Below are 19,597 nucleotides of genomic sequence, written 5' to 3'. Positions count from 1 at the left end.
GTGACAGTTATCCGAGTAATAGTTAGTGTGATAGATCTGACAACAGATCTGTATGAACCAGCACTGTATGAACCAGCACGGACACTGCTTATGCAAACCAGATGATAACACCTTTATGATTTTATCATGTTTGTCAGCTGTGGGTTTTCACAAACACAATGCAACTTGCAAGGGGGGGGTTATATCATTAAGATCACATGTACATTATTTTCATATTTGTAGAAGAACTGAAATTTACTTCAAATATTTGGAGGAGTACCTCAAAAGTTCAGGTGGTCATTACAGCAATCATTTCATGGTAACTGTGACCTCAATAAAACAAGATAGTGACACTACAGAAACATTGTATCTATCAGATGCTATCCTGACCCACTTCCACCAACATTTAACCTAGCCGTGTATAGAGTGAATTGAGAGCGGCATAAAGATGCCGGTATTGCACTGATTAACCTATACTTTCGCCAGCAACACCCAACATTTGGAATTTCAGTCAGTAAATGACATAGTCTGGGATTTGATAGTGATTAGATTTAATACTGGCAACCCCCATTTCTGTTTGAACAGGTCCAACTTTACTGTGGAAAACAACAGTGTTGGGTAAAACCACAGACTTAAAAAGGGTTTCGGAGATAATGTTCAATCTTACCAATCTGAAACTTGACTCTGCAGAGTTAGTGCTACAGGTTTATTACATGGACTGTCTAAAAACTGATCTTGAACTTGCCACTGTCGTGAGCTTTGAAACATGAAATAAATCATACTCTTTCTAGCTTTGAAAGAATTGAAATACATGTAGAAACATATTTCAATGACAAAATAAATATCAAACAAAAGACCATATCTACATAACCATTTCATAAAACAACTGTAATTCTCTTTTTGTGATTATGTAAACCCTATTTGCATGCATTTACACAATACAACATTAAATCACGTTCCCCTAAACTTTTCAGATTATCTTTGAATATTTCATGCATATATGATAAATTTATGATTTTTCAGTATTCAGACAATTAACCCTTTGAATGCTGTAATTTTTCCAATTAAAGTTTTAGTGCAACATTTTACCAATTTTTGTGAGTTTTTCTGGAGTATTTTTGATAATTTTGGATCAAATGGACATCATATTCCATTGGCTACAGTTTTTTATCAAAATTTGGCAAAAATCTGAAAAAATTGACTGGGGTATACTTTATAAGGGCCACAAAGATTGACTTTGGCACTCAAAGGGTATTTAACTAGAATGACTGCATAAGTTTGCAAAGAGTGGAAATCCCTGGCTGCACTTTCCACACATTTATATGTAACACTGACAGGCTATCTAGGGTGGATCTGGTTTTCCTATGTCATATAACTACTAAACTAGGTCTCAGCTGCTGACCTTACCCTATGTATTTACCATACACAAACAGACTACCTTCAAAATCTTGTGCAAACATCTGTTGCTCTTTGGGCAACAGACCAGCTGATACAGATATTTATGGAAACTTTCTAAGCATACAAAAGCACTTTACCGTAAATACTGGATGGTCTGTTCACTCCCCCATGCTGACTGACTGACTCAGCAATTGTGTTGACACCCTAGTGGCTTCTCGTCACCCCGGCTTGTATCCAACATGGCACCCATGTACTTTGACCCCTCTTAGCCCCCTAGCTTGCTACTTTTTCTTGCTGACATTTGGTACCTCTAGCTTTACCAATCTTTCCAATTGCTGTCTCACAACATGTTTCTTTTTGGGGTTATCAATAATGAAAACGACCCAAAACCAAAGCAATTCCTTCGTTCCAGTTGAGACCATTTTCCTCCCCCTCAAAACTTAAGTTCCTACGCACAATGGAAGAATCAATGACGTCGGCATGATGCCTTTACTTACAAACACACACTGCTGATCTAGGACACTGTAAAAGTCCACATAAAAATATCCCCCAAACTACAGATGAATCAAACTCAAATCACAATACTTCACTTTTCAAGTTGACAGAACATTGTAATGTCACTCTCACATTGACAAATTTTTGACACATAAGGGCGTAAATGTGTTTTGTTCAGTAGGTCTTTCTGTTCTCATTGAAAATTGTGCGTTAACCCTTTCAGTACTGTAATTTTTCCCTCCAAAATTTTGGTGCAACATTTTACCAAATTTATGATTTTTCTGTATTTTTTGAAATAATTTCGGACCAAATAGATATCACACTTCAATGGCTACAGTTTTTATCAAAATGTTGGCAAAAATCTGAAAAATCTTTATAAAGGCGACAAAATCCACTTTGGCGCTCATGGGTTAAATCCAATGATGAAATCGCGACACACTGTTTCATTTATAAGTTAAATGTATTTTGCTCATTATTTTTTATCACATCCTGGCCATGCAGTTTGGATTTTTCCCAAGTATTGCCACATAGCTTGACTTAAGTAAATTTATGCCATTTTGGCAATGTGAAACAAAAATGAGCTCTCACCTGTAAACCAAGTTTGTGCGTCAACCTTTATTATCGATAGCCCCTTACAGATTCATGAAACATATTTAGATAATTGCAAATGTGTAAATAAAATAAACATCAAAACGGCAGGAAATACAGAGCTTGTGAGTGACCAGAAGTTGTTGGGCAACCGACATTATTGAAAGTTATACGGATCAGATTCACAAAAGATGTCAAACTTCAGAGTTAAAACAGCACCAACGTTAGACTTTGAGGATATTTTGTTCAAAGGGTTATCACTAGCATAAGCAGGCGTTTTCAAGACCAATCACACAAGAAAAAGGTCAAAGGGCAAAGTAATATTATGATATCATTCAGCTTGCATACAGAAACTACAGAGTGGGCCAAAGAATGGTTGACACTTTGAGAGGAAAGCCTTATTGTACTGCTTAGAATACATTTATTATATGCTGAACACAACTGTATTTACTGAGAGTAACTGACCCCTTAATTGCATAACTAGAGAGATTTACAGTCCCTCAATAGCCCCTACCATATAAACTAGACTTATGCTAATACCTAAATGCTAAGTACAATTTCATGTTCTACTAGCCATAGTGTCTACATTGATGTATCTTTGATGACAAAAACTTGGATCAGTTACTGTTCTTTGGGTAATTTTTCCTACAGCGTGGAGAGTAAAATTTCAACTCAAAGCTCAATGACGGCAAGGAAAAGTTGCAGTGTATGTCATTCAGGTTAATTATCAAACCTAATTTACTGTCTTTTATAGGCAGATCCAAAAGTCACAATGGGTCACAGGTCTTTCAAAAGTCACCATAGAGGGCGCTATCTATAAGTTAGTATTTTTGCTCCACCAGACATACTAACACGTGTTTCCTATACTAGAATACACATGTACACTCCCCATATCAACCACAAAGTACACTTTTACCAATAGATGAACATGATGTTTACCTGTTTGTTGAGACACATCCACAAATATAACAGTTTTTGTTTTCTTCTTGATATCTTTACTTGGTATGATCACTTTTTCACCGCTAGCAGTTTTCTGAACACCTACACTCTTACAGTCACTAGACTGATTTTTATGCTTCCTTCTATTATTCTGTGGGAGAGAATAAAATGAGACAACATTTTGTTAACTTTGACGAGGAAGGCTGAGTTTACAGGTTCTTAATCTACTATATAATTGTGTAAGAGTGGTGTAGCATTTAATGTTCACAGAAAGATAAAATTCAACTACAGAAATTTAGATCAAAATGCAAAATTATTTATTTTCCAGGGTTTATCGAATCAGAAATAAAAGATTACACATAATTGCAACTACTGTAATTTTTTTTTAAAGAAATTTATACTTCTCTGCCCCTTCCTCATATTGTATTGGTTGGTTTTTGAAGCTATGATATATATACAAACGGTGTTGTCTGAAAGTAAATTTTATAATAATTACATGGCTGATGATAGGCATAAGATCATTCTAAATTTGGCTGTGAAATGGTTTGTGGGATATTTGGTGACTTACCTTATTTTGCCTATGTCCCTGTTGTTTGTTCTGTCTGACGCCACCCTGTTTATGGAGGTAGGGCTGTGGGTATGTCGGGGGTAGTTGGTGGGGTTGATACCCACCAAATGGGTTGATTGGGTACCCTGGGTAGTAGCCGGGATAGACTGGAGGGGGCGCTGCAGTGTAAAACTCTGGATGAGGGCTGTAGCTTGGGTACGGATGCTGATGAAGTGAACCAGGCGTTGGAGCTCCTGCCTGCCACCTCACATCAGGTGCACTGTGGGGGAAAAAACAGTTTGGCACAACATGAAACTGGTAGTAGTACTAAAATATAAATAAAAATAAAATTTGATAGGAAATGTGATAATTAATTAAAATTTATTCATGACATGCATGGAATAACAATTCTTTAACTTATGCCTGCGATAGTAAAGTAAAATTCATGTGATGTACACACTGTTTCATTTTTTTTATTGTTGAACAATGTCTTTCTCACAGCTTGTGTATGTTGGTCAACATAACAACACAATACACCAGAAGTTTGTGAACATTTTGGGGGAAGTTTCAGATATAGCATTGGCTCTTCCAACTGAGCAATCCAAAATATTATCGTTTTATTTTCCGTTATTTGATACACCCATCTATTCATTTCATCTGGAAAACAACAAACCACTGTCTAAGGAAAATCTGGAAAGCAGCTCTGTAGTGAGTAATATCGCTTGTTTTACACGATATTAGTGAAACTTTGTCCAATTGTGTCTCCTCATATAGGTTGAGGTAAGCCTACTTATCAGAGGTCAAGGGTCAGCCATCCGTTGGATCTTACCTTGGATCCTGTACAAAGGGATAGCAGTTTGTCATATACGCCGGCAGATCACCAATGCTGTGCATACCAGGTAATACTTCAGCCCCAGGCTGCAGTGCTGGCTGCGGCGCCACCTGCTGCTGCTGCGGTGCAGTGGAGATCGCTGTCACAGAATCCCCGGCCGCCAACGGATCTGTCCTGCTACCTGGTGGATTATGGCTGGGAACAAACGGCTCCACCTCGGCAGATAGTGTCTTCGCCTGTTTCCAAAGGAAAACACAGAGATTAAATTTAAATTATGCATAGATAAATTTAAACCATTCTCATCACTTTCCTGTAGTGGCGGCAGACATTCTAATATCTGCTGATCTTCTTAGAAGACAGAGAGCCATCAGGCAGAAATTTGGACAAACCTAGATATTTTGAAATCTCCAACTATTATCATCTTAACTCTTTCAGCGCCATAGTAAAAATTTCATGCCTTTATAAAATATACCTAAGTCAATTTTGTTCAGATTTTTGCCAAAATTTTGATAAAAATCTGTAGCAAACGAAGTGTAATGTCCATTTGGTCCAAAATTATCACAACATTACAGAATAACTAACAAGAATTTTGTAAAATGTTGCACAAAATTTTGGCGGGAAAAACTACAGCACTCAATGCGCTAGAGGCAAGCAGCAGTAATCTTTTATTGTGTACAATGGTTTATGGCAGCAGACAGGGAGCTGGTGCAGTGATGTCTGACACATTGACGGTCCTATTCCGATCAAATCGTTGGAATTCATCCAAGTATAAAGTATGTAAAACTCTTCCTTTACTAATACCAGTAGTATTGAGGACTTTTATTTCCATGCTCCACTAATCACTGATATCACAACACTTTCTTCTGGGTTGTGCTGATCATTAGATATAAATCATGTACTCTTATCACTGCTTTCTCGATCTCAAACTTCAGAAAATGAAACTGATAGTGATATGCCACAGAATAGAAACTGCAATGCCCCTTCTAGCATTACCGTACACCTGCAATATCCAATACCAATCAAAGAAATCAGAACAGGCTCTGGCAAGACAGGAAATACCAAATTGATCTTCAAACAAAAAATCTATATATTACTTTTTCATCAGAGAGTTTCTGTTATTCTTGCAAACATAAGCAATATGACATCACCTGTTAATCTCTGTCTATACTTTAAATATTTCTGTTGTTACACTATATATGTACACCAGTAATATCATCCACACATCAACATGATTTTTCAAATTGCAGCTACTGATTCATGTTATAACCCTTGAGCGCCAAAGTTAATTTTTTGTCGTATTCATCCACTGTCAATTTTTTCAGCTTTTTGCCAAATTTTGATAAAATAGTAGCTCATGAAATGTGATGTCCATTTGGTCCAAAATTATTCAAAAAATAGAAGAAAAATTTGTAAAAATTGGTAGAATGTTGCACTGAAATTTTGGCGGGAAAAAATTACAGCACCCAAAGGATTAACCAGGAAAGGACTTTTTCTGTCTTTCAAAACAGTCCTGCTTTATTAATTAAGGCAAATATGCACTGTGAGGGCACACTAGAATGCCTGTAGACTGCCAGGTGAAAAGTTTATTCACCTGCTCCACATTGAGGTCAACTATCTGGATTAATCACACAGAAACTAAGGTAAACACTGCTATCTGCCAACAAGACAATCAGACTCTATCCATCATCAAATGCATTCTTTCGCTTTGTTCATTGACAAGGCTGGTCACTGGGGGCTGATATTCTGAAAAACTAATCCAACATCACGTATGGTGGGGCAACAACTCAGAAATGTTCCATATGAAGTATTGGATGTATTGTCTCAGTTGTCTGGTTGTAGACACTGTGATGAAATTAAAATGTCAAGTGGTTTACAAGGATGACTATAAATAACCTAAAATATTTAAATATGTAAATTGCGCATACAAAGGCAAATTTTATTCCAGAAATGTTGATTCTATTTACACTTTAAGTACTGTAATTTTTCCCACCAAAAATTTTACTGCCTCATTTTACCAATTTTCCTGAATCTTTCTACAATTTTTTGATAATTTTGGACCAAATGGACATCATATTTTATTGCCTGCAGTTTTTTATCAAAATTTTGGCAAAAATCTCAAAAAATTGACTTAGGCTATAATTTATAAAGATGACAAAAATTTACTTTGTCGCGCAAAGGGTTAAAATGCGGTATGATCAAAGGAATGGCTATCAATATGTTAATCAATTGCTTAGTAGAAAGAACAGCTTGGATATTTCACAAAAGATGGTGTTTATAATTTCTGCTGACAGATCAAATAGTGAGGACATAAAGCTACAGCAGATTTGTCCTGACATTGTAATTTTGGAAGTCATTAATTTACATATTTCAGGTCTCCCTACAAAATTTTCAAACACTGTAGCTACAGCTTTTTAATTAAAATATGTGTTGCAACGTTCTCCACTACTGTATGTGTAATACATTCCGCAAATCAATAGGTGAAATTTACACATAACAGTAACTATGGACGTATCTTATTACAGGTGTGCAAAGGTGCACTGAAGTAATGCCTTAGAATAATACGCCACACGTATACTTGCAACGTTTCCTGACAACATAACACAGTAACAACGATATTCTCATACCATTAGCACAACAGAAATTGCTAGAAACCCTATCTCAAATTTTAAACGCCATAAATGGAACCTGGAAAAGTTCAATTGATTAATCAATTGTACAACGAACTCTTAATGGGCTTGAGAATGAAACAACTATCAAAGTGTCGCTGATACAGTTGAGGAGGTCAAGCTGTCACATTGGCCCCGCGTATGCAATGGTGTTTGTGTAGCTTTATCAGAGACTAATTGACCAGCTGATATGAACAGCTATAATTTATAACACAGTGTTTAGCATGTGTGTGTACGTTGCTATGGCTACACTCACGCTGTTCATGTTTTGGGTATGGACTGTGTTAAACTTCTATCTACTTCTGAATGCGAATCAACAGGTTATCAGAAACAGTGTATCAAAATTTGTAAAAAAAGACATTTTTTTTTAAATTTTATTTCTGGGCAACCAGACGAGTCAAAATAATATGTCAATGTTCCTTTTATGCTAATCACACCATTACATTTTGATCACTACTTAGCTGTCAGTGTAGACAAACTCAACACTGGTTTTTAGTATGTGGGTGTGTGTATATATGCTAGAGATCCATAGAGCAAATGTGTGGTGTTTTATACGTGTGCGTATAGAGTCTGTGAGTAAAACTGTAAATGGAAGTCATTAACTGACTGATCCCATGTTTCAAGCATCTTCAGGTGCTGTGACTCAATTTTCTAGTCGCTGAAACAATCACAGAAAGTCTAGGTCATCATAAACTACTTTATTTAACCCTTTTCCTGCCGAGCGCCCTTGTCCGTTATCCTGCCAAGTCAGTAGAAAAACGCCCCATAATATGTGCCTGCAAAAGATTGGCTCTCCTGCATGTTATCCTGCCAGGCATTTTGGCAGAAATCGCCCATTTTCAGGGTTGTTTTAGCCGTACTTATACGTGTTAGACTTCGATAATTTCTACATGCCCGTAGACAGGGGAAGGAGCTCAAGGGTTACTGCAGAAAAAAATGAGGTCACCGGCTTTGTTTGCCCCTGGGAGTGCGTCATTTTACTGCCGTTTCATGTTTATTTTTTCGGAAATAAACTCCTTCAGTATTACGCACGTCCGCTAGGCACAAACATCACCTCACTCGTCTGTTAGTCAGAGACCCTGAGGGTCGTGCTAGGGGTGCAGCAGCACCGGCAAACCTGTCCTGTTTCCCCAGGGTAGGGTCAATTGAATACGTACCTTCAACGACTTGGCAGTGTAGCACAAAAACTACGTTTTTGCCGTTGTATTAATGACATGGCTGAGCCATTGAAGCACAGCTCCACGTAGTTTAGCCAGCTCAGTTGGGAGTTGGTTTACGAGTGTTACCGTTCATTACTGACTTAATCGAGTGGTCCTCAGTCAGGTATGGGTTTGTACCGACATGGCTTGGGCTGCAGCTAACCAGTGATAACCAGTCACTACACCCAAGTCGTCACTTTTGCGATGCATGGGTACAACGCAATATGCTTCCATTGTTCTAGCCATCGACGTGTCCACATGCCTGGCAGCCATATTGTACTGCTAGCTGGTTTGCATAACAAAAGCAGTCCCTGCTAAATGCAGGCGGTATCCCCGTAGCATATTGACCTTATGTCACCTTTTGAATTCTCTGTACGCAAACAGCGTACGTAGTTACCAATGCGTCGGCAAGAGGATACGTTTGCCTGCAAACCAGAGCCAATACTTCGGACGATGGAATAAATAAAAAATCCAAAGCTACGTCCATTGAATGGCACGGCCAAGGCGGTGAAGGACGTTGCCTGGCTTGAACTTGCAGAGCTGAAGCCCAGCTTAGTACGTCGGACACCAGTCTGTAATGGTATTTCTGAGTCGTTCATATCCGTTGCATCGGAGGAACAAGTCGAGCCGTCCCGTCAAAAATACATTCTCATTTTCAGTCACGCACAACTGAATAAGTGACTTTCGTCTCGCACCATCGGCATATCTGCCAAGTCGTTTGCAAGAGGTAGCCTTCTAGATTAGCATTGCCGAGTTGGTCAAGTTCGGCAGCAATCTCTATAGTGCCAGGCAGCCAAGTACGTCCAACTCCGCCAGGAAACGTCACCATGCTATCCTGCCAAGTCCGCTAAAAAGCGGTAAAAAAAAAAACCAGCCCCCCTCGGGTGTGGGGGACTGGCGGACAGGTTTCTGCACCTTTCCCTGTCTATCGACTCCCTGCGAACCCATTTCGAGGGGAAAAGGCGTTCCTTGTCAGAAAACCTCTCCTCGGATGACCCCTAAACGCACAGGGGATAGCAAAACGTAGTGCCGTCGACTTGGCAGGAAAGGGGGTACCCAAAAAGGGCCCGATTTCCACCGGGTTGGGAGAATAACGGTCACCAGTGCTTAGATTCTGGCTACACCGAATTTCAAGCGGATTTTCACCGACTTGGCAGGAAAAGGGTTAATATACCAGTATCCTCTGGACAAATACAGCTTGGCTTATTAACAAGACTGATGTCACGTGCGATGGAATTTCAGATGACAAGACATCTTTAACCCTGTTCACCCCTGATTCCATGTAAACAGGTCCACAATCATAATTGTTAACAGTGGGTTTGGGCCAAACCATGGTGGTGAAAGGGTTAATGCCGACACCATTTGGAGTATAATAATAGTTATACTCATTATTGAGGTGATCTCGATGACAACAGACAAACCCCACCATCTGACCTTAAAATTAATGCTACAAAACCCAATCTTGTGTATTGTGATGATGACATAAAAGTCCAAAGAAAAATCTACAGAGCATGATGAGACCAAGACTTCAAAATAGGACAGAAGGACCGTAAAATCAGGGACAAACTTTACAATTTCTACACAAAGACATCAACATCAGACTGAGATCTCCAAGTTCAGGGACAAAGTGTCAAGTTTCTGTAACATGACATCAAAATTAGACAAAAACTTGAAAATTGAGGGCTAAATCTCCACAATTGTATCTTTCATACACCCCAGTGCCATCACAGTATACATATGTTCTGTAGCTATTGCAAACACACACAACTTGGAAAGAGAACTGTACACTGGAGAATTTATCATTCATATGGTCAAAACTTGCAGTATATTGGTCATATATGTACAAATACCACTAAACCCTTTGACTGCAAAAGTCCATTTTTGCCACTTTTATAAAATACAAGCCAGACAATTTCTTTCTAATTTTTCCCAAAATTTTGATCAAAAACCGTAGCCAACTAAAAGTGATATCCATTTGGTCCAAAATTATTAAGGAATTACTGAAAAATTCATAAAAAATTGTTAAAATGTTGCACTCAAATTTTGGTGGGAAAAATTACACCACTCAAAGGGTTAATCACCACTTACATGAACAGTTATCCAGTTTGCTGAAACACTACAGCAATCGCCATCAATTTTATCCAATAATTCTAAAACCCTGATATTCTGAAAATTAATGCAGTTTATTTCCTAGCACCTGTACTTCTGATTAAATTGCTCAAGGGGGACTTATCAAGTGTTTTTATGCACTGCTACTATTTATAATTCTGATGAAACATGTAGTGTTTTATGGAGGTTTTAGCCTATGATTTACTGTCTGTTAATCTGCTGTTGCATCCATGATAGCAGTCTAGTCCCATCCCGAATGAGTCCATGTCACAGACCCACTGATGCTATTAATATCTCATACATCATCATACTTAATGTTTAGAAAGACTTTATTTGTTAATTTGTTACATCTTCCCATTGAAATAACTGATCCTATCACTGCAACGGGCTGACTGAATACATTTTCTCAAGCAACAAAAAATAACCCATTGCCATTTGCAAGAGGAATTTTTTTGTGAAATTTTAAATCACTCCTTCGAACAAATAAAACAAACAAACAAACCCAACATCAACAGCCCTGATTGCAAATGGCCTCATTTTTCTCTCATTAATACGCATAAATAAATATTTGTCTGCACTTTCCGCATAAACAACGAAAACACAATCTGCTAGTGTTCACGATGGCTTCTAAAAGTCATACACTCTTTCGTGTGAATCTATGGCTCAGACTACAAGCTGCAACAACAGCTGCGCATACAACAACAAAATCTCAGGCGTTGCCAATGTCACTTGCGTGCAGCTGTATTTAATAACAAACTTGGAACCGTGATCAACACTAATTATGGCTTTCATTTTACGGTCACATCTTATATTTTTATTTTCCAACAAATCCAAACTTTCGTCAAGTCAAGAAAATCAATGTTTTGCTATGATTTCACTGTGCTCTGCAAAGAATAACAGTTTCTATACTTCCACCATTTCTGCACATAATCTTGCAAGCAGTGGGTTGATTACCCAGACATTTACGTACAGACAATTTCACATTTTTTCACACTGTCTGGGTTAACTCTTACAATATGCAAGTAGTTTTCAGAAAATTGTGTAAAATCGATAATGTAATTATTTGACTTACACAAAAGGTCGTTGAACTCGCGTTGCTGACCTCTGACTGGACTGGCCAATAAACGGATAGTGCATATGGCAGCTTCAAAAACATTCAACAGACCAAATTTAATAGTCCTAGAACTGGCAATTCTTTTCATAACATTGAATCTTTGAATTTTTTTACCACTCTTTCAATGTACGCAGAAATCTACACACTTGATATGGTTACCTTGGTGATTTAAGTAAACACATGCATTAACACAATTAATCTGATTTCATAAATTGAAATTAAAAAAAATATCTAAGGTGACCATCTGAAATTTAATTTTGACTGTACCAGTTAAATGAAAAGACATTATATATAAAGTTAATGGCTATTCGTAGTCCAAGGATTACAGATCAACTTTCCAAAATCCCCACCTCAAACAAATACCAACATACACACAAGATCAGAACTTTCATTTACTATTAGTGTACACAGGTCTAAGTGTTCATACAATGCACAGGATCTTTTTTGTGTATACAGGGAGGAATTTCACTGCAGTCATATAGTTTTTACAATCAGGATTGCAGATGAACTACAGCTAGACACTGCTGGTATGAATTATACAACCTCTCTGTATTATAAGTACATGTATGCAATATCACTGGTGTACCGTGTCCTGTGATAAAGAAAATATGTACAGAGGAAGTTGTATGGAAAATACATACCTATGTATTCATGTCAATGAAATAAATGGTAAGTAGTATGGGGAAGGAATTTTTTTCACTTCAACTCAATGATGTGAAAGTTCAAGGAGGGCTTTATAAATATCAGCCGAAAGTTAAGTAGAGGTTGGAGAAGTAAGCCGGATAAAAGCACTATTACTCAGTAAATAGGGGGCTGGGACTTCAGTCTATAGAGGGTGACTGACCAAAATTCCATTGCATGCTATTTCAAGTGAACACAGCGATATATATCAACTCAATCAATGACCATTTCAGGTATCTCAGGTTTTAAAACCCACTCAAGACATGAATCGACAATTGCGCTTTACACTTTTCCACACCATAGTTTGGTACAATCCCATTGCTTTCTGCAGCAAAGCCAGGCCCATACATGCAGAAATAGGGATGGAAGGGTTAAAGTGTGGTATAATTTGTTTATCTTTCCGTTGATTATTCCACCACATCCGCCCTGAAGCAAGGCCAACCTTGGAATGAGATTACTTCTGAGTCAAAACACAATAGAATTATTCTAAAGCGAGTACTTTCCAATGAACAAGGCACCAAGGTGACCTTATTTGACCTCTCCCATGTCACTGGACAACAGCACCCCACAAACACAACAGCTGTGTTATGAAGAACAAACAGTGTCTACATGCAAAGTAGGTGTGGTCAGCCGTATCAACAATAGCCTTCACCGGCCTAAACACAGAGAACAATACAAATTCTCTGCTGTTGTCCACGGTTACCAAGCTGTATAATACTGAGGCCTAGATTCCTTGATTCTAAACTTTCTAGGTACAAGTCTGTACAAAACCACAAAAGATGACACCCAGCCAAGCGTAAGAGGTGTATTTTCTGCTCCTTCAAGTTTCGCACCAGTGATGCTGCAAAGTCATTTTGTTCTCCTCTACCAAGTTTCTATACCCTACATAAATTAACAGTGCTGACAATTTCACGTTTTTTGGTAATGGTTCAAAACGGAGTTGTCGATGAAATAAAGTTGCAGGCTTACAATATACTGGTTTTCTACTAACAATGTTGTGTATATTCACAAAATCATGGGCATACGTCAATCTGTTTACTAAAAATCACTAGTCAATAAGCCCATCATTTGTTAAAACTACATGTAAATTCTGTTATAATGAATGAGATAAACAGCCTTATTCTGTGCCAATATTACAACAAGACTTCATCTTATGGTCACTCTTAGTATCTATTACAAGGCGTGGGTTACAAAGTCAAGGCACTTTCAAAACTGAACAGTGGAAACCATGTGTACTATTTTGTTGATACTGCACACCTTTTGTACACCTAAACTACAAATCATCACCACACGTTATGTCTCAATCAAACAGTCAAGGCAGATACCATGCTGTAATTTTTCCCGCCAAAATTTTTGTGCATCTGTTCTCAAATTTTTATGAATTTTTTCTGTAATTATTTTGATAATTTAGGACCACATGGACATAACTTTCTATTGGCTAAAGTTTTTGATAAAAATTTTTGGAAAATCTAGAAAAAATTGTCTGGGACTAAAAAAATGTCTGCATTGTATTTTGTGTTCAAAGGCAACACACATTACTGTGGCACTCAAAGGGTTAATCTGTATCTGTGAATACAGGTGTAAAATAGTGATATTATTATCTCCGTAAAAAGCAGGGCTGTAGAGTAGAAATACTTACAATCTGATCAGACAGATGGGTTTTGGCTATTTGACAACTAAACATGTCGCAGCAGAGTGACAACACTTGCTATATCATTCAACCAAAACAGACCTTTGTTACTCTGTACTTTAAGTTTGAAACACATGAGCTGTGAAGTTGCAAAGATTTATGTACTATCAAAGCACAAAGGCAGCACTTGTCCATGAATTATTTACCTTGGCATTTATACCAGTACAAAACGCAATGTTTATAATCCCAAAAGCATCAAAATCCAAAATTCAGGAGGACTGATGGACAAACACTAGGTTTCTATAGTTTTGAACATTCCAATCAGTGCTAACTTCAACAATTTCAGCATGTTTCAAAAACAACAGTATTTTTACAGCTTTTTATAAAAATTCCAGACGTGGGGGATGAGGTAGACGGCATGTCCCTGTCACAACATGCCATACCTTGCATGATCTTTTGTTATCAAGACTTGTAAATCAAACAGCTCTACAATAAATATCTTGTCCTCTTTTATTTTCACATCCAGTCACTAAGACGGAGGAATTCTAGAAAAACTAGCAAATCTTGTCAGCAATACGTACACTCTACTCAATCTATAGTTGATTTCTTGATCTCATACACTTGGGTATGTTTGAGGTGATAAATAACAATATTTCAAAACCATCATATCATATCTTGTATGTAATAGAAAAATTATATTACCGCAGTTGTTGAATGCATGCAGGCAGTTTGCTGCCAGTCGTTTATATCAGTAACAATAAAAAAATTCATGTTGCCTGTTAAATTTTACATACCAGGTGGCAAGAGAGTGTAATATGCTAATGACAAACAGGTTTGAGTTTACCAGAGCAAAATATCAGTAACTTTTGATAGAGAATGACCGACCACAATAATGTTAAACCACAGCAATGTTGACCTTTTGACCTTTGTAACAGCCTTTTGTATGTTTACATCCAATGATTAAAACTGTATGCAACAATTACTTTCATGAAATATTACATCATGTACATCAGTGCACAGCACGACACTGCATTGGAAGGAGGTTACAAGTGACTGGGACGATACGACTGTCGGTGAAAAGTGCGGGAGTTTTTAGCTATCACGTTGGCGATAAAATTTTATTGGTTGGAACATGTCACTGACTCACTGATCTTTCACACAGAAAACAGAGCAGAGTTGACTTGACAACAATGGGAGCACTTTATTTTATACCACTTCCACTTTGTACAGACAAGGAACACAAGAGTGAAGTCACAGGTGTAGCCTTATGCCCTTTTTGGACATTTTGTGCGGAACACGGTATCCAATTTATCCTGAACGGAAATGAGACCAGTGAGTGAAAACAAACGTTGTAATTGATAACATGAAATTGATGTGTATTTGCAGCCCATTTGTATTGGCTGAAACAAAATACTGGACAAATTGAAATTATCTGTGTGTTTTAACAGTATGGACAGAGTGGTCCCTCACCAAACACTTATTTCCATGGTAACAACGCCACATAAACACCTGTAAAGCAGTTCAGATAAGATAAACCAGAACGCTATATTGGCTTTTCACAACTTGTCTGTCATAAATTACTTGTAGCATGATATTTTCTGTGATATCAGAATGCTTGGGACATATAGCTAAGATACAATGATAGATACCATTTAGGTACATACGTGTCTACCACAATACAGCTGTAGACCATATGAAATCAGGTCTAGTATCTGTCTAGTTAATTTGTACTCAACAAGCCTTCAAGCATCAAAGTCACTACATACATTCTCACCGATACTACAATACATTGTATTGGCAAATTAATCATCAGGTAGAAATGAATGTTATTATCTACTTATACAAATCAGAGGCAATTTAGTTATTGTAGTATCTAAACTGTGTTTTACTCCAATACAATCTGAATTTGAATAGCAGGTAATGAAAGTAAGTCTGATTACTGATTCTGGGCAAATCATCTGAGGGATGTGTTTCATCTGAAAGCATAAAGTATTTAACATGAAATGTAGACAATCCAGTGCAAAGCACAGAATATAGCGTGATCAAATACAAGCAACTGCTAGTACAAACACTTCATCTCTGAAACACCACATAAAACATACTTCCAACCAGCAAATTATTACCCTCAAATCTCCCCCCCCCTCCCCCCCCCCTCAAGAAGTGGGAGGCCATATCATTGAAAACAGGAACTCCACAACACAGACCACAGAAAACACATATAGCAATTCTTTTTGTACCCTTCTCCAAGTACATGTACGCCAGCGTGCCCTCAAAGTCAATGTGACGCATCACCGACTCAAAGTAAGTTCCCTTTGACCTTGCATTTGACCTTGCATTTACTACAATAGGGCTGACTCACCGGCTTTTCAAAAAAAATTTCCATTGACTCACTGGGTTCAGAAGTTGAAAGTTCAGGAAGCTCTGTCCCACGCATACTGAGTGTATGGCACAATATGGCCCAAGTGTAGTGACTAAGTGGCTAAGGTAGGGTGTGGGGGAATACATACCACCGTGCTAACACACATCCCACTTGATTCAAGGTCACACATTTCTCATCAATCATACTTGGTATGATCACGGTTAGAGTAACCGTGGTATGATTGCTGCCATACACACATCAAACGGCTTTCAACCTGTGATGATTTAAAGGCCTTTGTAGTATCTGCCATCTCACCGCCCTTACAGTAAACTATGATTCATCTATATGAACACACAATACCTTGCTTTCTATTGTGTGTCCATCTGCACAGCCAATCTATGTCCATTGTCACAAAGTCAAGGTTAGACTAGTAGGTCACTGTGGAAGTGCACAGTCAGCATATTTTGAAGCAGATTAATCAAAACTCTTCATTACGTACATGTAGCATTGCCAACAGCAATAACAAAGTTTTGATAAATTGATTGATTTTTTTACTGTATAAAAAGGGTGATTTCAACCTACATAGCTGCATGTACATTTGGAATTGTGCAATCCTTCACCTCTATGGGCATTCAACTGAAAACAGTGGCGGACCCGTGTGTCAATAGTGACCCTTGGAATTTCACCATGGCAACAGGACAACAACTGCCGTCGTGAGTTGTAAAGCTTGTATAGTCCAGGTTGCAGAATGGACTGAGTGTATAGGTCGGACACTGACATCTTATCATGAATGGTATGCTGTGTCTATGCTTTGCATGCAAAGCAGTGCTTGCCTGTATCCTAAGTGCAATGAATAATTGTAAGCCACTGTCACAATTCAAATTTCAATCATAGTACAATAATCAAACAACAAAACAAATTTGTCTGACTGGTACTGTTGTACTTAAATCTGTTATATAATTTCAGGGGGGGTAGGGGTGGTGTCACAGCTGTAATTATATTATGACCATACATGTGGTAAAACAGGTTAGTGATTAGCAAGTATGTACAGGTATTATCAACTTCTAAAATAACTGCTAATCTGATCACACATTTATAAAGCACAGTGGCATTTAATACTCAACTGCTTCTTTGTAAGCTGCTATTATTTCTTTGTAAGCTGCTATTATTACAGTAATAATAACAGCTTACAAAGAAGCAGTTGAGTATACTGTTAACAATAATTGCCAATATATGTTTCAAACTTTCAAACAAGAGTTTACATTAGTATAACCATGACAAGCACATGAACTAAACATTGTTGTTGTTTTTATTTACTGGTTTGAGATATGATTTATCGATTTAACTGATATATTTTTTTCGTTTATCATGAATATTTTTCAGGGTCTGAAATAAAGAAATTGAAAATCCACAACTTCTGTTGGCAAACAGAAATTGTGATCAAAATCTGGATTTGCAAAATTGAAAGCTAAATAATTGACGAGTGCGATCGAAAGGAGCCTGGAAAAACAAGTGTAAAACACAAATGTTGGTTTTGCCAACAACTGCAAAACAGTAGATCACTTTATCACAATAGTTGGTCTGTCTCCACATACTGATTAAAATATGTTTTGTACAAACATGCTGAAGTACATACATCCGATAGATAATGGGAAGTGTAGATAACAGGGAATATATTTACACAAGGCTTCCCGTGTGCTACTTCCATGCCTAGATTCCATAACAAAATACACAACTGTTTCCATGTACTTCTGAAGCTCTTCCGTTGAAGCGTCATGGTATTCAATGTCCAAAAAAATATGCAAAATAATTTGTGAAATACCTCTACCATCTTGCAAAGACCTGAAGAACAATATTTTATTACCCTTTGGTTTCCATATAAACAAGGGATATAACATTGGCAGGTATAGAACACAACGATTATATTGAAAGTGAAACTCTGCAGCCATAAACTCACAAGACAAAATTCCACTTCTCAGACTGACCCAATAAAATCTGCAGACAGACTGGTTTCTCGACAACACACAGTGTAATGCTTTGAGTGCTTGCTCAGGGCGACCGTACACTACAAAACAAAATCTGAATTCGCTAAATTAAGAGTTGAATAATTGAAGAGTATGATCAAAGGAAGCCTGGGAAAAACATGTGTACGCTCATTACAAAATATCTTCAAGCCATGGATTTGACATTATGCTTTGTGCCGGGAATTCCTCTCCTGGATCTTGGAAAGAAATTTCACTGAGGAATTATCCAGGGTGATGTCCTGAAATTCATTCTTTCCAAGCCTTTTTGCTTTATGTATATTTCATGTCTCTCTACTTTTTTTTCTTGTCAGCTGACCTTTGACCTCTGAGCATAATTTACATTAATAAGAATTACAGTACATGTAGGTTTTGGGGTTTATGCTGTTACTGTCAATTTTAACTAAAGTTTGAGTAAAGATGTTCACAACATGTTTATGCTGTTACTGTCAATTTTAACTAAAGTTTGAGTAAAGATGTTCACAACAGTCTATTCACTGGTTAGCTAATCATATCATAAAAGCAGCATCTAATTTTTATTTGATGTAATAATAACATGTTTGTAAATCCCTACAGGATTTCACACTCACAACCTGTAGAATGGTGCGCGATACTGAAAAAAGGTTTAAATTTTTTATGCTTTCTGCAATCCCTGTTCTGGAAATACAAAATATGGCATCAGTGATTATAAACTGTGTTCTGAGGAATTGAGGATATCTGACATCTTTTCCATCCAAATTTTTTCGGGAAGTTCAAAGAAAAACATGTAAAAAATATGAGTTTCCTTTCCAAATCACTAACCATGTACTTCTATGCTTGTAAATTCATGTTGCAAACACACTTATCAAAAGCAAGTTGTGGTTAACTGGATAGAGTGTTTTTACCAGTAATTTTCAATCTACAAGGATTGATTTTTCAAAAATAGTTGGGTATCCAGTATAGTTCTGGCAAGGTCAATACGGCCACATTTTATTGCACTATGATAAAAGCTTTTAAAATAATTTTCAAATGAAGAGGACGTTCCCCTTGAGGGCTTGTAT

The 19,597-nt window shown here is 37.4% G+C and overlaps 1 protein-coding gene across 1 annotated transcript in view; it reads right to left on the bottom strand.

Moving 5' to 3' along the window:
• The window catches only part of LOC139125079 (selenocysteine insertion sequence-binding protein 2-like), a 57,723-nt gene that overhangs the window by 15,527 nt on the left and 22,599 nt on the right, over positions 1–19,597 (bottom strand). Inside the window, exons 2-4 of the mRNA XM_070691187.1 lie at positions 4,776–5,014; positions 3,968–4,226; positions 3,400–3,550 (exon numbers count right to left, since the gene is read on the bottom strand). Coding sequence (XP_070547288.1) covers positions 3,400–3,550; positions 3,968–4,226; positions 4,776–5,014 — 649 coding nt within the window. The remainder of the gene's footprint in view (positions 1–3,399; positions 3,551–3,967; positions 4,227–4,775; positions 5,015–19,597) is intronic.

This window comes from Ptychodera flava (genome assembly GCF_041260155.1).
Source record: "Ptychodera flava strain L36383 chromosome 23 unlocalized genomic scaffold, AS_Pfla_20210202 Scaffold_24__1_contigs__length_23054250_pilon, whole genome shotgun sequence".
Classification (NCBI taxonomy): Eukaryota; Metazoa; Hemichordata; class Enteropneusta; family Ptychoderidae; genus Ptychodera; species Ptychodera flava.
This window is presented reverse-complemented; position numbering and strand designations above follow the sequence as displayed.